We start from the raw sequence: 19,994 nt of genomic DNA, 5'->3' as shown, positions 1-19,994 counted from the left end.
TTGGGTTTTTTTTTTGTTATTGAGTTGTATGAGCTGTTTGTATATTTTGGAAATTAAGCCCTTGTCGGTCACATCATTTGCAAATATTTTCGCCCAGCAGGTTGTCTTTTTGTTTATGGTTTCCTTTGCTGTGCAAAAGCTTATAAGTTTGATTAGGTCCCATTTGTTTACTTTTGTTTTTACTTCTATTGCCTTGGGAGACTGACCTAAGAAACATTGGTACGTTTATGTCAGAGAATGTTCTGCCTATATTCTCTTCTAGAAGTTCTATGATGTCATGTCTTAGATTTAAGTCTTTAAGCCATTTTGAATTTATTTTTGTGTATGGTGAGAGGGTGTTCTAACTTCACCTTTCCAGCTTTCCCAACACCACTTGCTGAAAAGACTGTCTTTTCTCCATTGTTTATTCTTGCCTCCTTTGTCGAAGATTGACTGTAGATGTGTGGGTTTATTTCTGGGCTCTCTATTCTGTTTCACTGATCCATATGTCTGTTTTTGTGCCAATACCACACTGTTTTAATTACCATAGCTTTGTAGTATTGTTTGAAGTCTGGAAGGGTTATGCCTCCAGCTTTGTTCTTTTTCCTCAGGATTGCTTTGGCAAATCTGGGTCTTTTATGGTTCCATATACATTTTAGGATTATTTGTTCTAGTTCTGTGAAAAATGTCATGGGTAATTTGATAGGGATCACATTAAATGTGTAGATTGCTTTGAGTAGTGTGGCCATTTTAATAATATTAATTATTCCACCCCAAGAGCATGGGATAGCTTTCCATTTCTTTGAATCATCTTTAATTTCCTTTATCAATGCTTTATAGTCCGCAGCATAAGTATTCCACCTTCTTGGTCAGGTTTATTCCTAAGCATTTTTTTATGCGATTTTAAGAGGGATTTTTTTTTAACTTTCCCTTTCTGATATATCAATGTTAGTGTAAAGAAATGTAACAGAAATGTAACAAATGTCAATCTTGTATCCTTCTACAAGATTGCTGAATTCATTTATCAGTTCTAGTAGTTTTTGTGTGGAGTCTTTAGGGTTTTCTATATATAATATGTCATCTGCATATGTTGACAATTTTACCTCTTCTCTTCCAATTTGGATACCTTTCATTCCTTTTTCTTCTATGATTGCTGTGGCTAGGACTTCCAATACTATGTTGAATAGAAGTGGTGAGAGTGGGCATACTCGGTTGAATAGAAGTGGTAAGAGTGGGCATTCTTGTCTTGTTCCAGATTTTAGCAAGAAGGCTTTCAGCTTTTCACCATTGAGTATTATGTTGGCTGTGGGTTTGTCAGAGGGGCTTGTTAAAACACAGAGTGTTGGGTCCTTCTGCCAGAGTGTCTGATTCAATAGCTCTGGGGTGGGGGCCAGGAGTTTGCATTTCAAACAAATTCCCAGGTAATGCTGATACTGCAGGTGGAGAAACGTACTTTGAGAACCACTACTTTCAACCAACAGCACTCACCAGCCCTCCTTCCCCCACAGCTTTACTAAGGTATAGTTGACAGTTATCAGCAGTCCTTCTTGATGCCTGTGACCCCAGGACATCACCAGCCCAGATTTCCTCCTTTCCCATTCCCCACCTGACCCAATGTCAGATCAGAAGCTTTACCCTTTCTTTGCTGGTTTCCTCACTCTGTAGCTCCATTTTAATTCAACGTCAACATTCTTCAAGGAGAACGTTACTTTGTTTTGTCCTGGAAACACTCTCCTTGCATTGGCCCATTTAGGTCTTAGTCCTCAGTTCTGAAAAACCCGGCTTCGAAAAGTTCCTTTCTTAAAGATGAAATGCAATATGTGTTTGAGGTGAGAGTCGATTCATTGGTTTAAGAAAAAAAAAAATCAGCACTATGCCAGAAAGACTTCCAAATGAGAAAAACAACACAGGATAGCTATTTTCAACTCCTGCTTATACCACACCCTACGGAGAGGAAGAGTGGGATAAATATTGCGTCCCTGAAATCCTAAAAAATCTGAGCTCCAGACTTCACGATTCCTCTCTCATCTATGACAGCGGCATCAAAACACTGTAAACATAGGTTTAAAAAGCCACTTCCCAACTAACCCCTGTTTTCACTCCCACCTTCCATGAGGAGGTGAGAGCAGCAGAGGTTCTATTCTTGGCTATTCAAACCACAGTGTGTGGTCAAGGGCAGCTGCCCCTCTAAAACTGGGTTTCTGACAGTGAGGGGTTCAAAGCTGGGCTCTCTTTTCTTTCTCTGTCCAGAATCCTCTCCTGCAAAAAAAAAAAGGAAGCAGTAGCATCCTTGGCACAAGCAGAGGACCCAAAAGGGCAAGAGGGCTGGTGGGACAAAAGTTAACTTCTGCACCCACTGGCTGTGGCTGCAGCTCCCCTAGCTGATTCTTCCAGGTGTCTGGGAGTGTTTCAAAAAAAAAGGGGGCTACAGAGAAGACACAATGACCCTTCATGCTGAAAGGAGAAGAAAGGAGAGAAAAGGATACCCAATAATGCTTGAGGTTTTCTGTAACAAGGAAGACAAACTCTACCTTCATCTGGATCCCAAGCTAGAAAACAGAACAGCATGCTGGGGCCTTCAGAACTGATCTCCGTACATCAACTTCCTCCTCCGAGCCATGCAGCCAGCGCGCTCTGGCAAAATGCATCGCTCATCGGCACCCCCTGACATGACATTTACAAATGGCTTCCCACTGCCCGAGGACAGAAGCTAAAATCTTTAAACAGCCTACAAGGCCTATGTGCTCTGGTCCCTCCTCTCTCTTCAGTTTTGTCTCGTGTCCCCATTCCCTTCCAACTCTGAGCTCCAGTCACACTGGGCTTCTTGGGTTTCCTCAAAGGCACCAGCTGGACAGAGCCTCTGCTCATGCAGCTCTTTCCGCCTGGGTTAAATTTGGAGACATTTGAAATGCTAGACCCATAATCTGTGGGGGACAAATTATATGGCTGGATTGGTTTGGGCACCTCACATAATTTTCCTGACCTTCGCTTCCTCAGATGTAGGGCAAAGCCAGAAATAAACAATGATGGCAACATCACAGAATTAGAATGAGGAACCACAGAGAAAACAAATGATTTGTTAAAGGAATAAAATTAGTAACAAGAAACGCTTGGGCCTTGGGGAAGTGAATTTATGAATTCAGAATAGACAGCAGGTAGGAGAAGCAGTTCAATTTGGAACTCAATCTAAAAGGTCACTACAGGAAGTCTGGTTAGTGACACAGGCAAACTTGTGAGTGTACTAGCACATATTTGTGAGTGTGTGTTTCTCTCTCATAAATATAAGCTCCCATACCTATCTTAACTGTTGTTGAAAATAAAATTCCCCTCTCATTTTATAAATTAAAAGGTCCATGCATGTTTTAAAAAGTATCTCTCACTGTGCAAATATCAACACCGATGAGGCTTTCCAAACAAACATATCTTGTTTGTGACAAGTTATTATCCAACCAGCCTATAATTAATTTTCCTGTTATGGGTAGTGCCTTTTTACATGGAATGTTCTCTTGACACTTTAAAGCAAATAGTCCGTCATTACTAATTCATTAAGTATTCACACAGATGCTATTAATCATAATGAACTAATGTGGTATTAATGAGTAGGTTATTAATCTGCAATTACATGCAGATTTCCTAATAAATTCAAGTTGCCCAAGTTTTTTGAGGAGAAAGGCAAGGGAAAACCAAATGAACAAATCTCTCAGAAAACAAATTAAGGGGAAGAAATACCTCTCCCTGTACCATAAGAGAGGACATATAAAATTCCTGTTTTCTTTTCATCCTAAGAAATCTTCGTTCTTACCCAATACAATGACATTTGCATTATACAGGTTTTCAACAAAATAATAATATAAATGAAGGAAAAACAAACCACCCATGCACCCTGGAGAGGTGCTGAATTTCTTTAATGACATACCATGTCCTTAGATGTAGCAAAGCCTGGCTGCTCAACATGTGGTCCCTGGAACAGCAGTGTGGGCATCACCTAAGAACTTGCCAGAAATGCAGACTCTCATGTCCCTTCTCAGACCTACTGAAACAGAATCTGCATTTTTAACAAGATTCCCAGGTGATCCATGTACACATTCAAGGTTGAGAAGAATGGTATCAAAGTACAGCTTTGTACTTTGTACTCCAGCTGCAAAGTGGAGTAGAAGGAAGTGGGGGAGTTTGGCTTATACACCATTGCACATTAAAGCCTAGGTGTGCTGAGGAGGGAACAGCAGGCAAATCTCATTGAAATTGTTCAAAAGTACATAAACAAGGTGGATGTGACAAGCAGCTGGGGAATCTGGATTATTAGGAATACAATTTACATACCATGTTTCATGAAATCTAAGAAGCACGTTTTTTTTACATCTTAACATCTCTGAAATTGGAATTCATCTTAAAACTGTCAGCCAGGCACAGTCACGATGTAGATGCCATTGCCTGCCCATGTGTGACCTTGATCTAGCAGTTCTTATTGTCAGCACTTCAAATGAGTTGGTTGCCTGGCTAGGAAATTATCGCTTAACTCATCTTCAGAAAGATTTCACTACAGTTTGGCTATGAAATTAAAACTTATTGTATATCCAAAAAGGCAGTCTTGGAGGAAAATGCCTGAGATGACTGGGAACACATTTTAAAGAAATGCTGAATCACTGCCCTTATTGATGGAAAGAGGACAGTGTTTTGTGAGAAAACAAAAGTACTGATGGTTTGAAATCAAAAATACTGTGAGGAAGTTTTAGGAATACCTTAACCCATCTCTTGTGCTTGCGTTTTCCTTTTTAATTAATGCAAAAGACTAACATGTGATAAAAATTAATGTCTAAGTGTAAAAAACTTTCAATGAACATAAAATAAAAATCCCAACTGCTAAGAAACCACTGTGTAATAGCTTAGTTTTACTTAGCATACATGAAATAGTGGTGCACCTTGCAGTTGACAGTCTTTTTGATTCAATGAAATATGGTATTAATTTAGTTGAGGCTATGAAAGACAGCAGTGTTTGTGTGTTCTCCTGCTTAATTTTAAGTCAAATAAATATAACCAACAAAACTGCATGTCACTATAGCATCACCACCACAGAAGACCCAGTATTTTTCCTCCTGGGAAGTAATAAATGTGTCCAGAATATTCAAGCTGTGTTTCAATTTAAATAAAAGAAGGCAAGAGAAAAATTATTCCAAATGACTGCAAAAGCATTTTAAGGACAACTGAACCTCCGGTGAGATGAGACATTTTAGTTCCTGAATGCTGGGTCTCACATCCAGGTCTCAGGGGCAAGAATACCAGTCTGGCTGAGCGGGGAGGAAGGCGTGAGACCTCTGGCAAGGGCAGCTTCGTGGGCGTCCTGCCACAGCGCGGGCTGTGCAGCCTTCAGACCTCAGCCGGAGCCACAACTGCCTCCTTTCCTCACCCAGCACTTCCCACACGGTCCCCACTAGACATGTTTCATTCTGGCAACGACCTGCAGCTTTCAAACCCCAAATTCCTCTTCTCCACAGCTCAGAGATTCCAGACTGACACGAACACCTTTGACCTCAATTAAAATAACTGAATTTTTATGTCTTAATTTATTCGCACTGTTGTGTATCCAGAGCAGTGCGTAGTCAAGGGGGGGAAAAAGAAATCTCTTTCCTTACATTATTCCAGGACTTGGTCAAAATGTTGGGAAATATAAATTGAGAGAAATTAATAAATTAGGACATTGCCCAACAGTCTTTAATGTGCACTAGCAAAGCATACTGCCGGAGTGGTTATTTTGAATGGTTCTCGTTTCAGAAAACGCACAGAACCTTCTCCAGTAGACAGTGGCTACAGTTCTCTATTTGGTTAGTTAGACTGGACATCACACTTGAGTAGGTTCTCAAACTTGGCCGCACGTTAGAACCACCTGCAGGGGAAGGGTGGTTAAAAAACCGGAAGCCAGGCTGTACCACCCCAGACCAATTACATCAAAACCACTGAGGATGGGACCCAGGCATCTGTGTCTTTCAAGCTCCCCTGTGATTTCAGCGTGCAGCTGGGGTTGAGAAGCACTGGTCTAGAACTGCCCTGTCCAATTCAGAAACGGGTAGTCGCAAGGGGCTGTTGAGCACCTGAAATATGACTGGTCCACAAGGACACACGTTGCAAGTGTAAGATGCGTACTGGATTTCAAGGACTTAGTAGGCAAGAAAAAATGTAAAATGTCTCACAAATAAGTTTTTTTATATTGATTCCATGAAATGACAATATTTTGGATATGCTGGGTTAGATAAAATACATAATTTCACCTGTTTCCTTTTTACTTTAATGTAGTTATTAGAAAATGTAAAATTACATGTGAGTTGCATTTGTGACTCATTACATTTCTTTTGGACATCACTGCTCTGGAAGATGCCTTTATAGGTCACTAGCTGTGTGAATATGAATGAATTACTTAACTTCTCCAAGCCGCAATTTTCACAACTGTAAAATGGGATAATACCACCTTCCTAGTTTTCAGGGGTTTTACCAGGTGCTAAGGGTCAAAATAATCTGAATTCTAATCCTAGCTCCATCGCCTATCAGCTGTGTGATCTTGGGCTGGTTATTGATTGTATTGCTCGGCTACTTCTATTTCCTCATTCCCAAAATGTAGATAAACCTTCCATCTTACAGGCTTGTTGGGAGTTCAGTTTAGAGAGTTCAACAAATGGTAACAAGGGTATTATTAAATAAGGTCACCTCTATTAAGTGCCTAGACTGTTAGGGCCTGCTCTGTGTGATGTACTCTTACGAATTTTGCGGGGGGGGGGGATCTGTCAAAGGCTCACTTCACAGTAATGAGTAGAAATACCCCCATTATTAGTAAATCAGGGGAGAAATGGGGATTTTTCCACATTGTAAAGATGCTCAACCCATGCACACCTTCAACATGCAGTTGAAAAGTTCTCAGAATTGAGGATGAGAGCACAGCTGAAATCATCTCATCAGGCAGTTTGGAAATGCGAGAATGAAATTTTCAACTCCGTTTGGCCATGCATTTGTGTGCCACCAACTTTTTAATTTTTCTGGTGCCTGAGTTTTGCCACTGACCAACTAGGAGTATAGTAAAGGTAAGTGATTGTCCCATTTCTCTAAGACACAGGTTTCAAGGCCCAGGAAATCTGAGTCACCTGCTTCTGCTGTGAAATCTGGATGACCCTTGGAAGTTCCTGCAAAAATCCCGTATTCTCAGCTCCGTTATTATCCCGGCTTCTGGCAACCAAAAGCAGGAACACGTGGGGCCGTGTAGGAGCTTCAGGAATCGCTACCACAAAGCTCACGTGGGTACGCCTCCGAACTGTTACCACCAAAGCCAGCTAGGATTTTTCTTCCCTTCCCAGTCATCCTCTTTCAGGAAGTGGCTTTTCAAAAATATGCAACTCTTTTGAACAACTACAAAGTAAAATACATTACACACACCAACCATGCAAAATAGGGCCTGGGTGTGGGCAGGTTGAGAAGTGTCACTGTAGGTATATATATGTCTTTCTCAGGATGCAAATATCCTCTGTCATTAGTCATGCCAGAAAACTTATATTTAGTCAAAAGATCCCAAATTTAGTTGACAATCTTCTAAAGTAAAATGTTTCTATCTTCCTACAACATTCAAGCTAACTAGCAGGAAACTTTTCATAATGTATTGCAATATTTATACTACAAACATGCCCCCTCATCTGTTTTTCTACTCCTTTTTTTCAGTCTAGAGTCCCATGCATAGCATTTCCAGACTGTCGCTCCACCTTTCAGAAACCGCAGCTTCCTTGCCCCAAGTCAAAAATCTCACAAATGGATTCTGACATCCTTCATCCGCCCATCTCACTCTTGTCATCTCTCACCAACAGCCCTGCTCATTCCTTCCTTCCAACAGAGCCAAGTTATACTGATTCGCTCTTCTCCTTGGAACCTCACTCCAGCACCTCCAGATTCACAGCCCCCCTCCACCCGCTGCCATTCCAAGTTCAAACAAGAGTCCCTGTCTTCAAGATCAGACAACAAGCGAGCTCTTTCATACACCACATAATATGTACTTATGAATGAAGACACTACTTTGTATATTACTACTTTCAATCATTTGCACTGTTTATAAATATTTTTAACTACACTATGACAAAGGCTGTATCATCTCTAGTTGGGCACTGACCTTTAACTCTCTGCTTTCATAATAGGTATGTGGTAATAGATAATAATTTCATCTATAAATATATTTGTTCTGTGGCATAGGTAATCCCATAAAGCTTGCACTTAATCAGTTCAAGGCTTGGCACTGGCACAAATCTCCAAACACCTATCTCCGGTTTCATCTAATATCATTATAAACACCTATTAACTGTTGGTAATGTGCTCATTACCCAGGGATTCTAGACAGTGGACTGTTCAAATATTTGGGTATGAGTGGACCAGCGGGTCCATGTAATAGCTGTCTCCACTCAAAACACCTGAATTAGGATGCACTGAAAGGCTGAAGTGAAATAAAACTATACCTCTCGAGGCGTGCCCCAGCAATCTTTACATAGGCAGGGGTTCTTAATCTTTTTTGTGCCATACATCCCCTGGGCAGGCTCTTAAAACCTATGGGCTATTCTCAAAATATCATCTGTAAGAACATAAGATAAGAAACATAGGTTTACAATGGAAACCGGTTATTTCAAAACACAGTTAACAAAACAGATGTTTTACTGTTTGACATCATGATATATGCACTACTTCATTAACTCATTAAATAAGATCTAGCATCGAGTCTAGCCACTACTATGATTTTGAAGTGGTGATGTATGTACATAATATTTCAAGATACCTGCAACATCTGTATTAAGATTTTAAAAAATGATGATTCCCATTGGTAACAAAGTCACAGCTAATAATACCAGAGTTTGTAGCCTACAGTCATAATTAAAGAAAATGCTAAAGTTCCATCAAAGGTTAGTGAAAATAAAGATGCATTTTTTTTTTTCCTATTCAAGTCCCTGAATTCTATCGACAGCTCTCTTGAGGGGACATGGGTCTAAGTTAAAGATCCCCTAGGGATGAGGAAAAGAAAAGAGAGAATGGAAATTGGTATAAACAACAAGAACAACAACAAAAAAAAATAGTGGTATCTAAAGAAGATCTAGAGCAGCCTAAGATGACACTTCTTATTTTCACCAATTCCCCTTTCCTCTTCTCTCTTTCCCTACAGGAGAGATTTAAAACTCACATACACCAATGAGTGTTTTGTCTGACAAGTTAGATTAGCAAGACCTTCCAGGGTTTCAGGTCATAACCAAGATCCGGCAATAAAAGTTGGGAATACACAAATATCCTAACCTATTGTTTTCACCCCTAGGTTTGCTTCTTTCAGGACCAGCTGCCTCGTTTACAGGAATGATGAGACTTTTGGGAAAAACTAGATCACAATATTTTACTTTAATAATACTGTTAAATTTTCTTATCTATTAAAGTTCTACTTTTTATTTGATTAGGAAACTAGCATTTCTTAAGCATCTACTATGGGCCAAGTGCTTTTAAAATGTTCATTTAATCCTCATGAAATTAGCAGTAATAACAGATGTCACTTATCAAACCCTGTTAGAAGACTTTCGATGCAGCTCACTGAATTAATCCAACAGTGTTGCCAGATAAGAAACTGAAACTCAGAAGGAAGTGGTTTGCCTATGGTCATATAGCCAATAAGTGGCAGAGTCACAGTTTCTTTTCAGAGCCCAAACTTGACCGCCATCCTGTGAGTTCTTATTTTCCTTGTTGTAACTTACACAAGATCACACCACCAGGGAGTCTTGGAGGCCCAAGAAGGGCTCTAGCCTGCTGCACTGTCCACTCCCCTGTCCTGCCTTCCTGAAACCTAGAACACAAATGAAGAACTGACAATACCCTTCCTCTCCTGTCAGGGGCAAGCTCTGGTTGCAACTCACGGCTCTTCTGGGACAGCATGCAGGGCCCCAGGCTCAGAAGGGGGGAGAAAGAGGAGAAGACAAAGCCACCCCACCCCAGCCAGCCAGCCAGCCAGCCATGCCCACCCCGCATCCAGCCACATACAGAGGGCACGATCCTTTTCTTCAAAAAGTATTTTCTGAGCAACAACTATATGCCAGGCACTATGCTGGGTGTTGGGTTACAGTGAAGCCCAAAATGGACAAGATTCTGGCTCTCAGAAAATTTACCATGGGGGGAGAGAGGGAAGGGAGGGGAGCAAGCATAATGAGAAAAACAAGTAAGCAAGTATACAAATGAGATAATTTCAGATGGTTTTAAGTACCACAGAGGACACTAATAGGGTAACAGGATAGAGGGGGACTGGAGATGGGAGTAGAGAACTATTTTTAATAAAGGTGTTCTCAGGCTTCCCTGGTGGCGCAGTAGTTAATAATCCGCCTCCCAATGCAGGGGACACGGGTTCGAGCCCTGGTCTGGGAAGATCCCACATGCCATGGAGCAACTGAGCCCATGCTCCACAACTACTGAGCCTGCGCTCTAGAGCCCGCGAGCCACAACTACTGAGCCCGTGTGCCACAACTACTGAGCCTGTGCTCTAGAGCCCACGCACCACAACTACTTAAGCCCGCGCACCTAGAGCCTGTGCTCCACAACAACAGAAGCCACCCCAATGAGAAGCCCGCGCGCTGCAACGAAGAGTAGCCCCCACTCGCCGCAACTGGAGAAAGCCCGCGCACAGCAACGAAGACCCAACAGAGCCAAAAATAAATAAATAAAAATAAATAAATTATTTTTTAAATTATTAAATAAAGGTGTTCTCTGATCCTTCTCTATCAGTGAAATAAATGTGAATTTATTCACAGATAGCTCACCTTTCTAATGGCCTATTCAGGCCTCTAGAGCAGCATTGTCTGATAGAAATATTATCTGAGCCAAATACATAATTGTTAATTTCCTTGTAGCTATATTTGAATAAGTAAAATAAAACAGGTGAGATTATGTTTAATAATATATTTTATTTAACCCAATGTACCTTAAAAATATCATTTCCATATGTAATTGATGAAATAAATCATCCATTTATTAGTGAGATATTTTACATGTTTTCTAAATGAAGTCTCTGAAATTTGGTGTGTATTTTACACTTACAGCACATCTCAATTCCAGCTAGCCATATTTCAAGTGCTCGAAAGCCACATGTGGCTAGTGGCTACGGTATTGAACAGTGTAGCTCTAGAGTCTTTTATTTATTTATTTTTGGCTGCACCTTGTGGCTTGTGGGATCTTAGTTCCCAGACCAGGGATCGAACCCAGTGCCAAGTCCTGACCACTGGACCGCCAGGGAATTCCCTCTAGAGTCTTGATTACAGTACCTATTGAAATATTTTGTGATGTGCAGATTTTTAATTTCCACATGGTAGTCTTGGGAGCCTCATTAACTTCTGCATCCTCCTATGCCTAACACAATGCCTCTTGCTGGATGTGAATGAGGAAGTCTAAATTCTGATTGCTATTGGCAACAATCTTATGACCAAGCAGACTTAGAAAGCATGAGACAGTGGATGTCAGAGTAGAGACAAAGAAAGAAATGTGATCCTTAATGGGATGGTTCAGCTGCTAGATCAACCCTTACCTGAAGTCCACATGATTACTAGATATTTTGGTTACACGAGCCAACAAATCTTCTTTATTGTTTAGGCCAGTCTGAGTTGATGTTTCTGTTACTTGTGACTAAAAGCAATTGGTGCCAGGAAAAAAGTAAAAGCTCAGAAAATAGTCCTGTGTTCACAGACTAATACAATCAAAAATGCTGTGTATTTCAATCTATTTGAAGCGAGCACATTTCCCCCAAATTAAAGAGCATACAACTCAGAATTAATGTAATGAAAAGATCTGGTTCTTATCAAGTGTACCCAACTTATGTCTAGTATTAACCACTACAAAAGTTTTAAAAGCTACATTAAAGCCACAGGGGAAAAGATCAGATCATAAAATAAAAAGATTGGAACAGGTAGGAGTCAAAAAGTAAGACAAGGACATGCACTGGGGGTAGAAATGCATACACAAGAAGAAAATCTAAAATGCTGACTGTCGGAACTACCAGAACACAAGCTTTTACACATGGTGGCCATTCTCATGGCCTCTTTATTTCCTTAAGCTATTTAGAAAGAGGTCTTGTCCTAAAGCTAAATGCACATTTTTCACAGAGCCTTCAGGAAGAAATTCATTTCTGTATTTGAAGTGAATGTCTCCTAACAGGAAATTACTAAACTTTTTAAAATGTGACTTCTTTCCCCTTCCTCACATTTCACGCACCCACACTCCCATCCTACCCATGCTCAAATGGGGTACTGCAATTAGGAAAAATGGGAACAACAACAACAAAACTTTTCAGGTAAAATCATTTCATTTCACATTCTAAAAGTCTGCGATACAGGCCCAAATCTTTACACAGCACCCCTCTATGCACACAGGACCGATAACGACGTATGTATAAACTGGCAATTTGTTGCGTCCTGTATGGCCACGTGAAAAAGAGCCAGCATGGTCAGAAAAACAGGAATCTGCTCTGAGTGGGTGCACTCAGTCTATATAGCAGATTCAATGAGACTTACAGGGGCTGAGTTTTCACCAGGAATAAAAAGTACACCACAGTGGCTGGCTGCTCCTTAGCACTTCCTCACCACATCCCTGTTTTGTTTTTTCTAGTCTGACATCATTTGTTTCAAAGAGCTTAATGATGTCAAGGCTCAATCTGATACACCATTATACCATGTTCATTGTATGAGGAAAACGACACAATTCACTATGTCTTCAACGATCCGAACTTTCTAATTATCAAATGACTTTACAGGAGCTGAACTGAAGTTTTCAGTTTTTTAATATCTGTAGCCAAAGATGATTTGGCTAGGATCACTAATAGGAAAAACAAGATTATAGGGGGGTTATTTAATTATGAGAATCATTTAAATCTCAGCCAGCAGGTATTTACAAATAAATAACCAATCTATGAATTACGATCATCTTTCTCTGCCCATTAATGCACAGACCCTACTTCATCTTACTGTTCTGCTGGTGCTGTCTGTGCTTAAACATAATAATATACTGCGTTTCTTTATAAACTATTGGCAAAGATCGCTATTCCGTAATAGAGATGAGCTGGCCCTACCCTGAGTCATCTGTCTTCTGTTTGACACAAGTGTTCTATCTCACCCATTGCCTCATGTTTCATAAGTGCTCATTTGCAAAATTTTCGTCTGTTCGTTCATAAGCAGTGCATGCTGTGTCACCTTCATGGTCACATGAAAACAAATCTGGGAGGTTTTGTAGGAGGGAAATTTTAAGACATTCAAACACATGACTACATTCAGTCTTTTTTAAAAAAACAAATCCTAATTCTTGGAGAGAACAAGAAATAATTTTATTTGCCAAGTAGAAATCTGAGTCTTATATGCCATTTAAAGAAAAAATTCATGAAGCCAGGTTGCTGACTTCAATAGAGGGCAATTTTTCATCAGGCAGGTCTGTCAAATCCATTTTATTTCACAAATTGGACAGCCGTTTCTGTGTGTTCTCTATCAGCCATAAGAAAATGGTATTCTTTTGATTGGCCGTATTGCGTTTTATTTTTGGATGTTCTCTCTTTTTTATCAAGGGTGAGGAAAAATATCTAGACTGTATTCAATACTTTTGAAAGCACATGATATTTACAGAGGATAAGACCAGAATAAAATGTAAAGCATTTGACAGACACTACTTCATGAGCCTTAGAACTATCTTTGAGACAAAATGGAGGAGCAAAGGACAAATATTAATTGAGGGCCTGCTATATGCCAGGAACTAGACTGGGTAATTTATATAGGTCATGTCCTTTAGTCCTCACAAATCCTATGAAATGGGTATTCTTATCTCCATTTGAAAGATAAAAAAGCTGAGCTAGGTAAGCTAAGTAATTGACCAAAAGTGACACAGAGGAGAAATGAAAGGGAACCAGGATTCAAATCCAACTCTGTGGCATCAAAACGCAGGCTCTGAGTGGCTTACAATGAGGAAAAAATTTGGAAACCACCTAAATGGCAACATATGAATTGATGAAACAAACTGTAGTATATCCATACAAAGTAGTCATGGCAAATGATGGTATAGATCTATTTTATTGACCTGAAAACATGTTAACGCGTCAAGTAAAAATAACAGATTATAAAAATAGAATATATGATCCCTTTTGAGATATACATATAATTTTATATTTATATTTGCATTTAAAAAGTTATCACCAGGTATTGGGATCTGAAGTATGTTTCTCCTCGTTAGTCATTTATAGCTGATCTACAATGAGCTTGTATCACCTGGATGGTTAGATAGATAAGCAGACAGACTGAGAGATACACAGATACATAGATAGATATAGAGTAAAGACATATAGATAGAATTTAAAGACTAGTGTTTAATTCTTGGATTCACTTTTCCTCCCTTCCATCTTTCACTCTTCCCAGTCCCCCACCTCTATTTCCTGGGGTCACTTCCCAAAATAAACAACTTGCATGCTAAATAAATAAATAAATGTCTAGTGTTTAAAAAATAAGATTGTCAGCACCTCTGATATTTGAAAAGCTCTATTTATACACTTTAAGAATACCTAATTATCTGCAACATACTTGCAGAGTTCAGAAAGATATGTATCTATAAATCTGTGTATCAGTATCATCTATATATTTACATATTTCTAATCTATACATTTATAGATAGAGAGAATGAAAGAATAGTATGATAAAGCCAATACAGTACAGCAAAACAGTAACAATCAGGAAATCTGGGTAAAGGGTATATGGGAGTTCTTTGTGCTATTCCTTCAACTTTTAAGTCTGAATTACCTCAAAATTTAAAAGTTTAAAGAATACATATTTTATATTTCAAGCACATGCATCTGGAACAAGATGATACTAATTTAAAAAGAGACCCTACTCCACCATTTGCTCTCCTTCTTGGCACTTGTAGCAAGAGCCCTATGACTGATTTTTTAATTCATCCTTTACAGGGCTTGTCACAAAATAACCTGAGATTTATTTGTCTGTGTCTTTCCCAGAGCATAGAAATATATGGGGAGCCTCCCATTTTGTTTCACAAGGCCAGCACAATCTTGATAACAGAATTTGACAAACCTAGCACACAAAAATCCATGGACCAATATGAATCATAAATACAGACACAAATATAACAAAATACTAGCTTATTCAATTCTTAAGCAATGTCTTAAAATAATAAACCATTCATAAGCAGGATTTATTTCAAGATTATAAGGTTAATTTAGCATGAGAAAATCTAGAGAAGTTAAAAGAGATACTCCATGTGAGTCTCTTGATAAACAGTGAAGAGATTTTTCTTGAGCAATACCTTTTTGCAAACTAGGAATAACAAAACACAATAAAAAATGTTAGAAACAAAGAAAAAATATATTGGGGGGAATGCTAGAGGCATTACCACCCAAGTTAGGAATAAGAAAATTATACCCAGCTTCCCTGGTGGCACAGTGGTTAAGAGTCCGCCTGCCAATGCAGGGGACATGGGTTCGAGCCCCGGTCCAGGAAGATCTCACATGCTGCGGAGCAACTAAGCCCGTGCGCCACAGCTACTGAGCCTGCGCTCTAGAATCCGCGAGCCACAACTACTGAGCCCACGTGCCACAGCTACTGAAGCCTGCGCACCTAGAGCCCATGCTCCGCAACAAGAGAAGCCACTGAAATGAGAAGCCCGCGCACCGAAACAAAGAGTAGCCCCCCGCTCACTGCAACTAGAGAAAGCCCGCACACAGCAATGAAGACCCAATGCAGCCAAAAATAAATAAATAAAATAAATTTACTAAAAAAAAAAAAAAAGAAAATTATACCCATTATCATTGCTATAATTCAACATTATTCTGAGACTCTAGTCAATATAGTAAAAGGGAGAGACAAAAATTATAATTATTTAATTTTATGATTACCTATCAAAAAATCCCAAAAACCCACCAAATAGCTATCAATTAATAAAATAGTTCTACCTAGATCCAGTATAGATATATCAAAGCTTTACAACAGGCATCAGGAGTTGGCAAACTTCTTCCATTAAGGTCAGAGAGTAAATATTTTAGGCTTTGCAGGTTACATGGGCTTTATGGGTCATATGGTCTCTATATGCAACTACTCAACTCTGCCTTTGTGGTGCAAAAGCAGCCATTGATAATGCATAAATGAATGGATGTGGCTGTCTTTCAAAAAAACTTTTATTTACAAAAACAGGCAGTGGGCTGGATTTGGCCCACGGGCCACAGTTTGCTGACCCCTACTTTATACCACAAAAAGAAACAGGTGATTGAGAAAAGTAACCATTTAAAACAGCAAGAAAATATATGAAGACCTAAAAATAACTTTCTAAAGGGCGATTCTGCTATATGCAACAAAAATGAAAGGTGAATACTCTTTCAACACAACAATTTCATATCTGGGAATTTATCCTAAGGATACATTTAGATAAGGCCATAAAGATGTGTAAACTTAGGTATTATTATAGTGTTACTTATAATAAGGAAAGATATCTACTGACATAATCCATGTCTATGAGGAATACATTATGTGTTACAGCAGGTGACAGAGCAGCATGCATAATATCAGCTATTTTTTATTTTTTAAAATATATGGCTGTGCATATGAGATTATGCATATGTACCCACACATGGAAAAAAACACCTGGAAAGATATATACCCAATTGCTTTATTAGCAGTTATTTCTAGGGGTGGATTTATGCGTGACTTCCTTTTTACTTTTTGCATGTTATTTTTGCTCCTTTTTACTTTCACGACCGAGCTTGGAAATAAAATTTTTTCATTTTTCAAAGTAGAAAAAAAAAAACTTGTGCTGCTCTGAACAATTTACTCTGACTTCTATGAATTTTAGCCCATATACCATGTCCTCCTCAAACAAAGCCCATCGATACTGATTTTAGTTTTTACAATAAGACATTCCCAGAAATTCTTTAAATTATTATAACTGCTTCATGCCCTGAAGATAGAAATCTTTGGGCTATAACTAATATAAAAGGATCATCTATCTGGAAATATTGACTTTTTCTTATCCTTCATTGATATTTCTCCAATTGTGTGTGTGTACGTGTGCACACATGCACACATCTCTCTGTCTAGGAAGAAAAGAAGCCAGAGAAGAGAAACAGGAAACAGGCAAGAATGGTAGGTAAAGGACCGACACGAGTTAATATCCTACAGGGAAATAAGTCTCAGTAAATTCATTCTTCAAGGTCCTATTTACAGTTCCACAGAACAGGAATCTCACCTGTTGGGTTATGGGAAAACTCTGACATTCTTGCAAATTCTCATTTATAACTTATGAAGACTAAGTTTCAGCCTTCTAGTAGAAAATGTAAGTCCATATGATTTATATCTAGTTGTGAAATTTAAGCACATTTTTCCTTACAGTGACAATAGGTATCTAATTATTTTGCCAATGGTTTCAGATGCTATAACATATATATAAGTTGATACGTATTTAATTTTCATTAAAATTAATGAACTTAATTCTTAAAATCTTGGGGAAAAGGATATGGAGAAGATAGAAAAATGATGATTCTCAAAAATTTTCAGAAATTCTTTTAGGTGTGTTACTGAATGCAAGTTATATGGCATAGCTCAGTTATAAGAAAGCGAAAAAAATATATACTATTTTTGCCTTCTCAAAACACTCACCTTACCTGGCCTTGAAATCTCCCTACTTGCATTCTGAAGTGGTTTTCTCCAATAACTCAGCATAAAAATTAGACCAATTGTGAGCAGAAGATCCCCCAGCAAAAGATACTTCCAACTTTTGAAGAGTATGTGTGCATGCACGCATATGTGAGTATGTGTGTGTGAGCTTGTCATTGCTTGAGAGGCCACGGGGGAAGGACAGTCTCCCCAGAGCCAACTTCGAAGTTAACAGGAACAACATGACAAACACAAGGTCATCCAGAGTTCTCAAAAGTGATGTCAAAAGACAATGAAGTGTTAAGTACATTTTGTAAACCATGAAAATCCAGGACACAGTGAGCAAGTGATGAAGTTTGTTCTGAACATAACAGATGAATAAGTATACCAGTATAACGTGATTTTCATTAACTATTCCTTTGCTCCCAACCTCAATCAAATGCTATTTATCCTTCAGCAGCAGAACTTACTATTATCAAATGTGAACATAATGAGCTACACTAGGCTTGCACTGAGATCTGAAAGATTAAAATTCCACAACTTTCCTTTCAATCTTCCACTTTAAAAAATCTTGGAAGTGAATTTAGTATAGTTAAAGAGTGAGCAGTCATGCCTCAAATCCAAAACTATGTTTTTCTTGTCAAATACTGCTCTCTGTAAAGCGCATCACCAAACCCAAGTAGAAACTTACCCTTCAACTTGAGGTCGACATTACGTCTCAGCCAAGGATAAATCCCATAGCTTGGCATATCTTCAGGAATTGGATTACTGTTTATCCAGCCATCACAAGCAAACCGGAAGAAATTATCACAAGGGTCCACAGACAGATTTACTTTACTCAAGATGGAAGCAGCTATTTAAAAAGAAAATCATAGGATTAATGACAAGCACTGAACATTGTGTACTGGTCTCTTCCAAATTAAACAATGATTTCATATCAACCAGTTCCCAAGCCTTGGCTTTTACATTTCCCCTCAAATGATGCCCTGAATCAACTTCACTATATTAAACTATTACATTCAGAGTGAGTGGATAAAAGTTTAGTCATATTATTGTTACTGGTTTTTGCAGGAGCACCCCTAACATCTGTGGGACCTGGAACAGGAATACAAATGGAGTATCAGGTAAATTGTTTGCCAGGACGTGTGTGACATTCCCTTCCATTCCTCTCATCCTTCTGCAAGGTGATTTTCCCACTCTTGCCACCAGGATCTATTTCCCCTGCCATGAATCTGGGCTGACCTCGTGACTTGCTTTGACCAACAGAAAGTGGCAGAGTAACTTTTCATGAGTTTCAAAACTAGGCCTTAGGAGGCCTTTCACCTTCCACGTTAAATCCCTTTGGAGCCCTGAGACTGTCCTTTGAAGAATCTCCTGGAGGAGGTAAGGCCATGTGAAGAAGAACCAAGCCACCACCAACCGCCAGACGTGTGACTGAAACTATCATGGACCTTCCAGACCAGGCGACCCTCCAACTGAATGCAGCTGTATGAATGAGCCCAGGCAGTCTCAGCAGAGGAACCCCACCAAACCCAAGGCATCAGAAGAAATATTAAATCACTCTTGTTTCAGGCCTTTAAGGTTTGGGGTGGTTTGTTCCACAACAAAGGCTAACTGAAACAGAAGCCCACATGTAATACCTAAATGTTGACAATATCTATTTACAATATACCTTTATAAAGACCTGGAGGGCCAGGTATGGATCCTTGAGCCCCTTGACATTCAGGGCAGCTCTCAGAGGAATGAAGCCCTGGAAGAGACCCAAACAGGCCCTAAAAGGAGGCTTGGGGCCATCTTGCAGGGAATTCTGGGTTGAGGACGGGAGAGGCATGGCCAGAGCAAAGTGTAACATTCTAAATGAGGGGCCCAGGGCAGGGGCCCCTCTTGCCCAAGTCTAGGGGCAGAACTGGGTATTCGTATGAGTTAACAGAAAGACACGATAGACTGATCTGCCATCTTTTCCTCTTTCTTAAGGCCACACTCGATTATATATGGAAGATAGTCAATCGGTAGGAAGTTTGTTCATACTTAAATATGTATCCATGAGCTTTAAAAAAAAGTCTTTCAAAAAAAAAAAAAAAAGTCTTTCGTTACAAAATGAGAAGGTCCCAAAATTTCTAATATTGAACTCCAACTCCCTTCCAACTGCTGGCTACCACTCTAGCATAAAGATATGCACCAAATGATTTTTTTTTAAAAAAGGTGGCCAATATTTTAATGACCTTGGAAAGATGACATCCTGGGTGATATTCATAATTAATTAATGCCAGAATACATTTATGTTTGAAGTAATGAAAACTCAATGAGTTATCAGCTAAACTTGAATGACTTGCCAAAAAAATATAATCTGCATAA

The 19,994-nt window shown here is 39.2% G+C and overlaps 1 protein-coding gene across 1 annotated transcript in view; it reads right to left on the bottom strand.

The window, feature by feature from the left end:
• The window catches only part of PHEX (phosphate regulating endopeptidase X-linked), a 192,516-nt gene that overhangs the window by 162,203 nt on the left and 10,319 nt on the right, over positions 1-19,994 (bottom strand). Inside the window, exon 3 of the mRNA XM_061178566.1 lies at positions 18,331-18,492. Coding sequence (XP_061034549.1) covers positions 18,331-18,492 — 162 coding nt within the window. The remainder of the gene's footprint in view (positions 1-18,330; positions 18,493-19,994) is intronic.

This window comes from Eubalaena glacialis, chromosome X (assembly GCF_028564815.1).
Source record: "Eubalaena glacialis isolate mEubGla1 chromosome X, mEubGla1.1.hap2.+ XY, whole genome shotgun sequence".
Classification (NCBI taxonomy): Eukaryota; Metazoa; Chordata; class Mammalia; order Artiodactyla; family Balaenidae; genus Eubalaena; species Eubalaena glacialis.
Note: the sequence above shows the minus strand (reverse complement) of the source record. Positions and strands in the feature narration are given on the sequence as shown.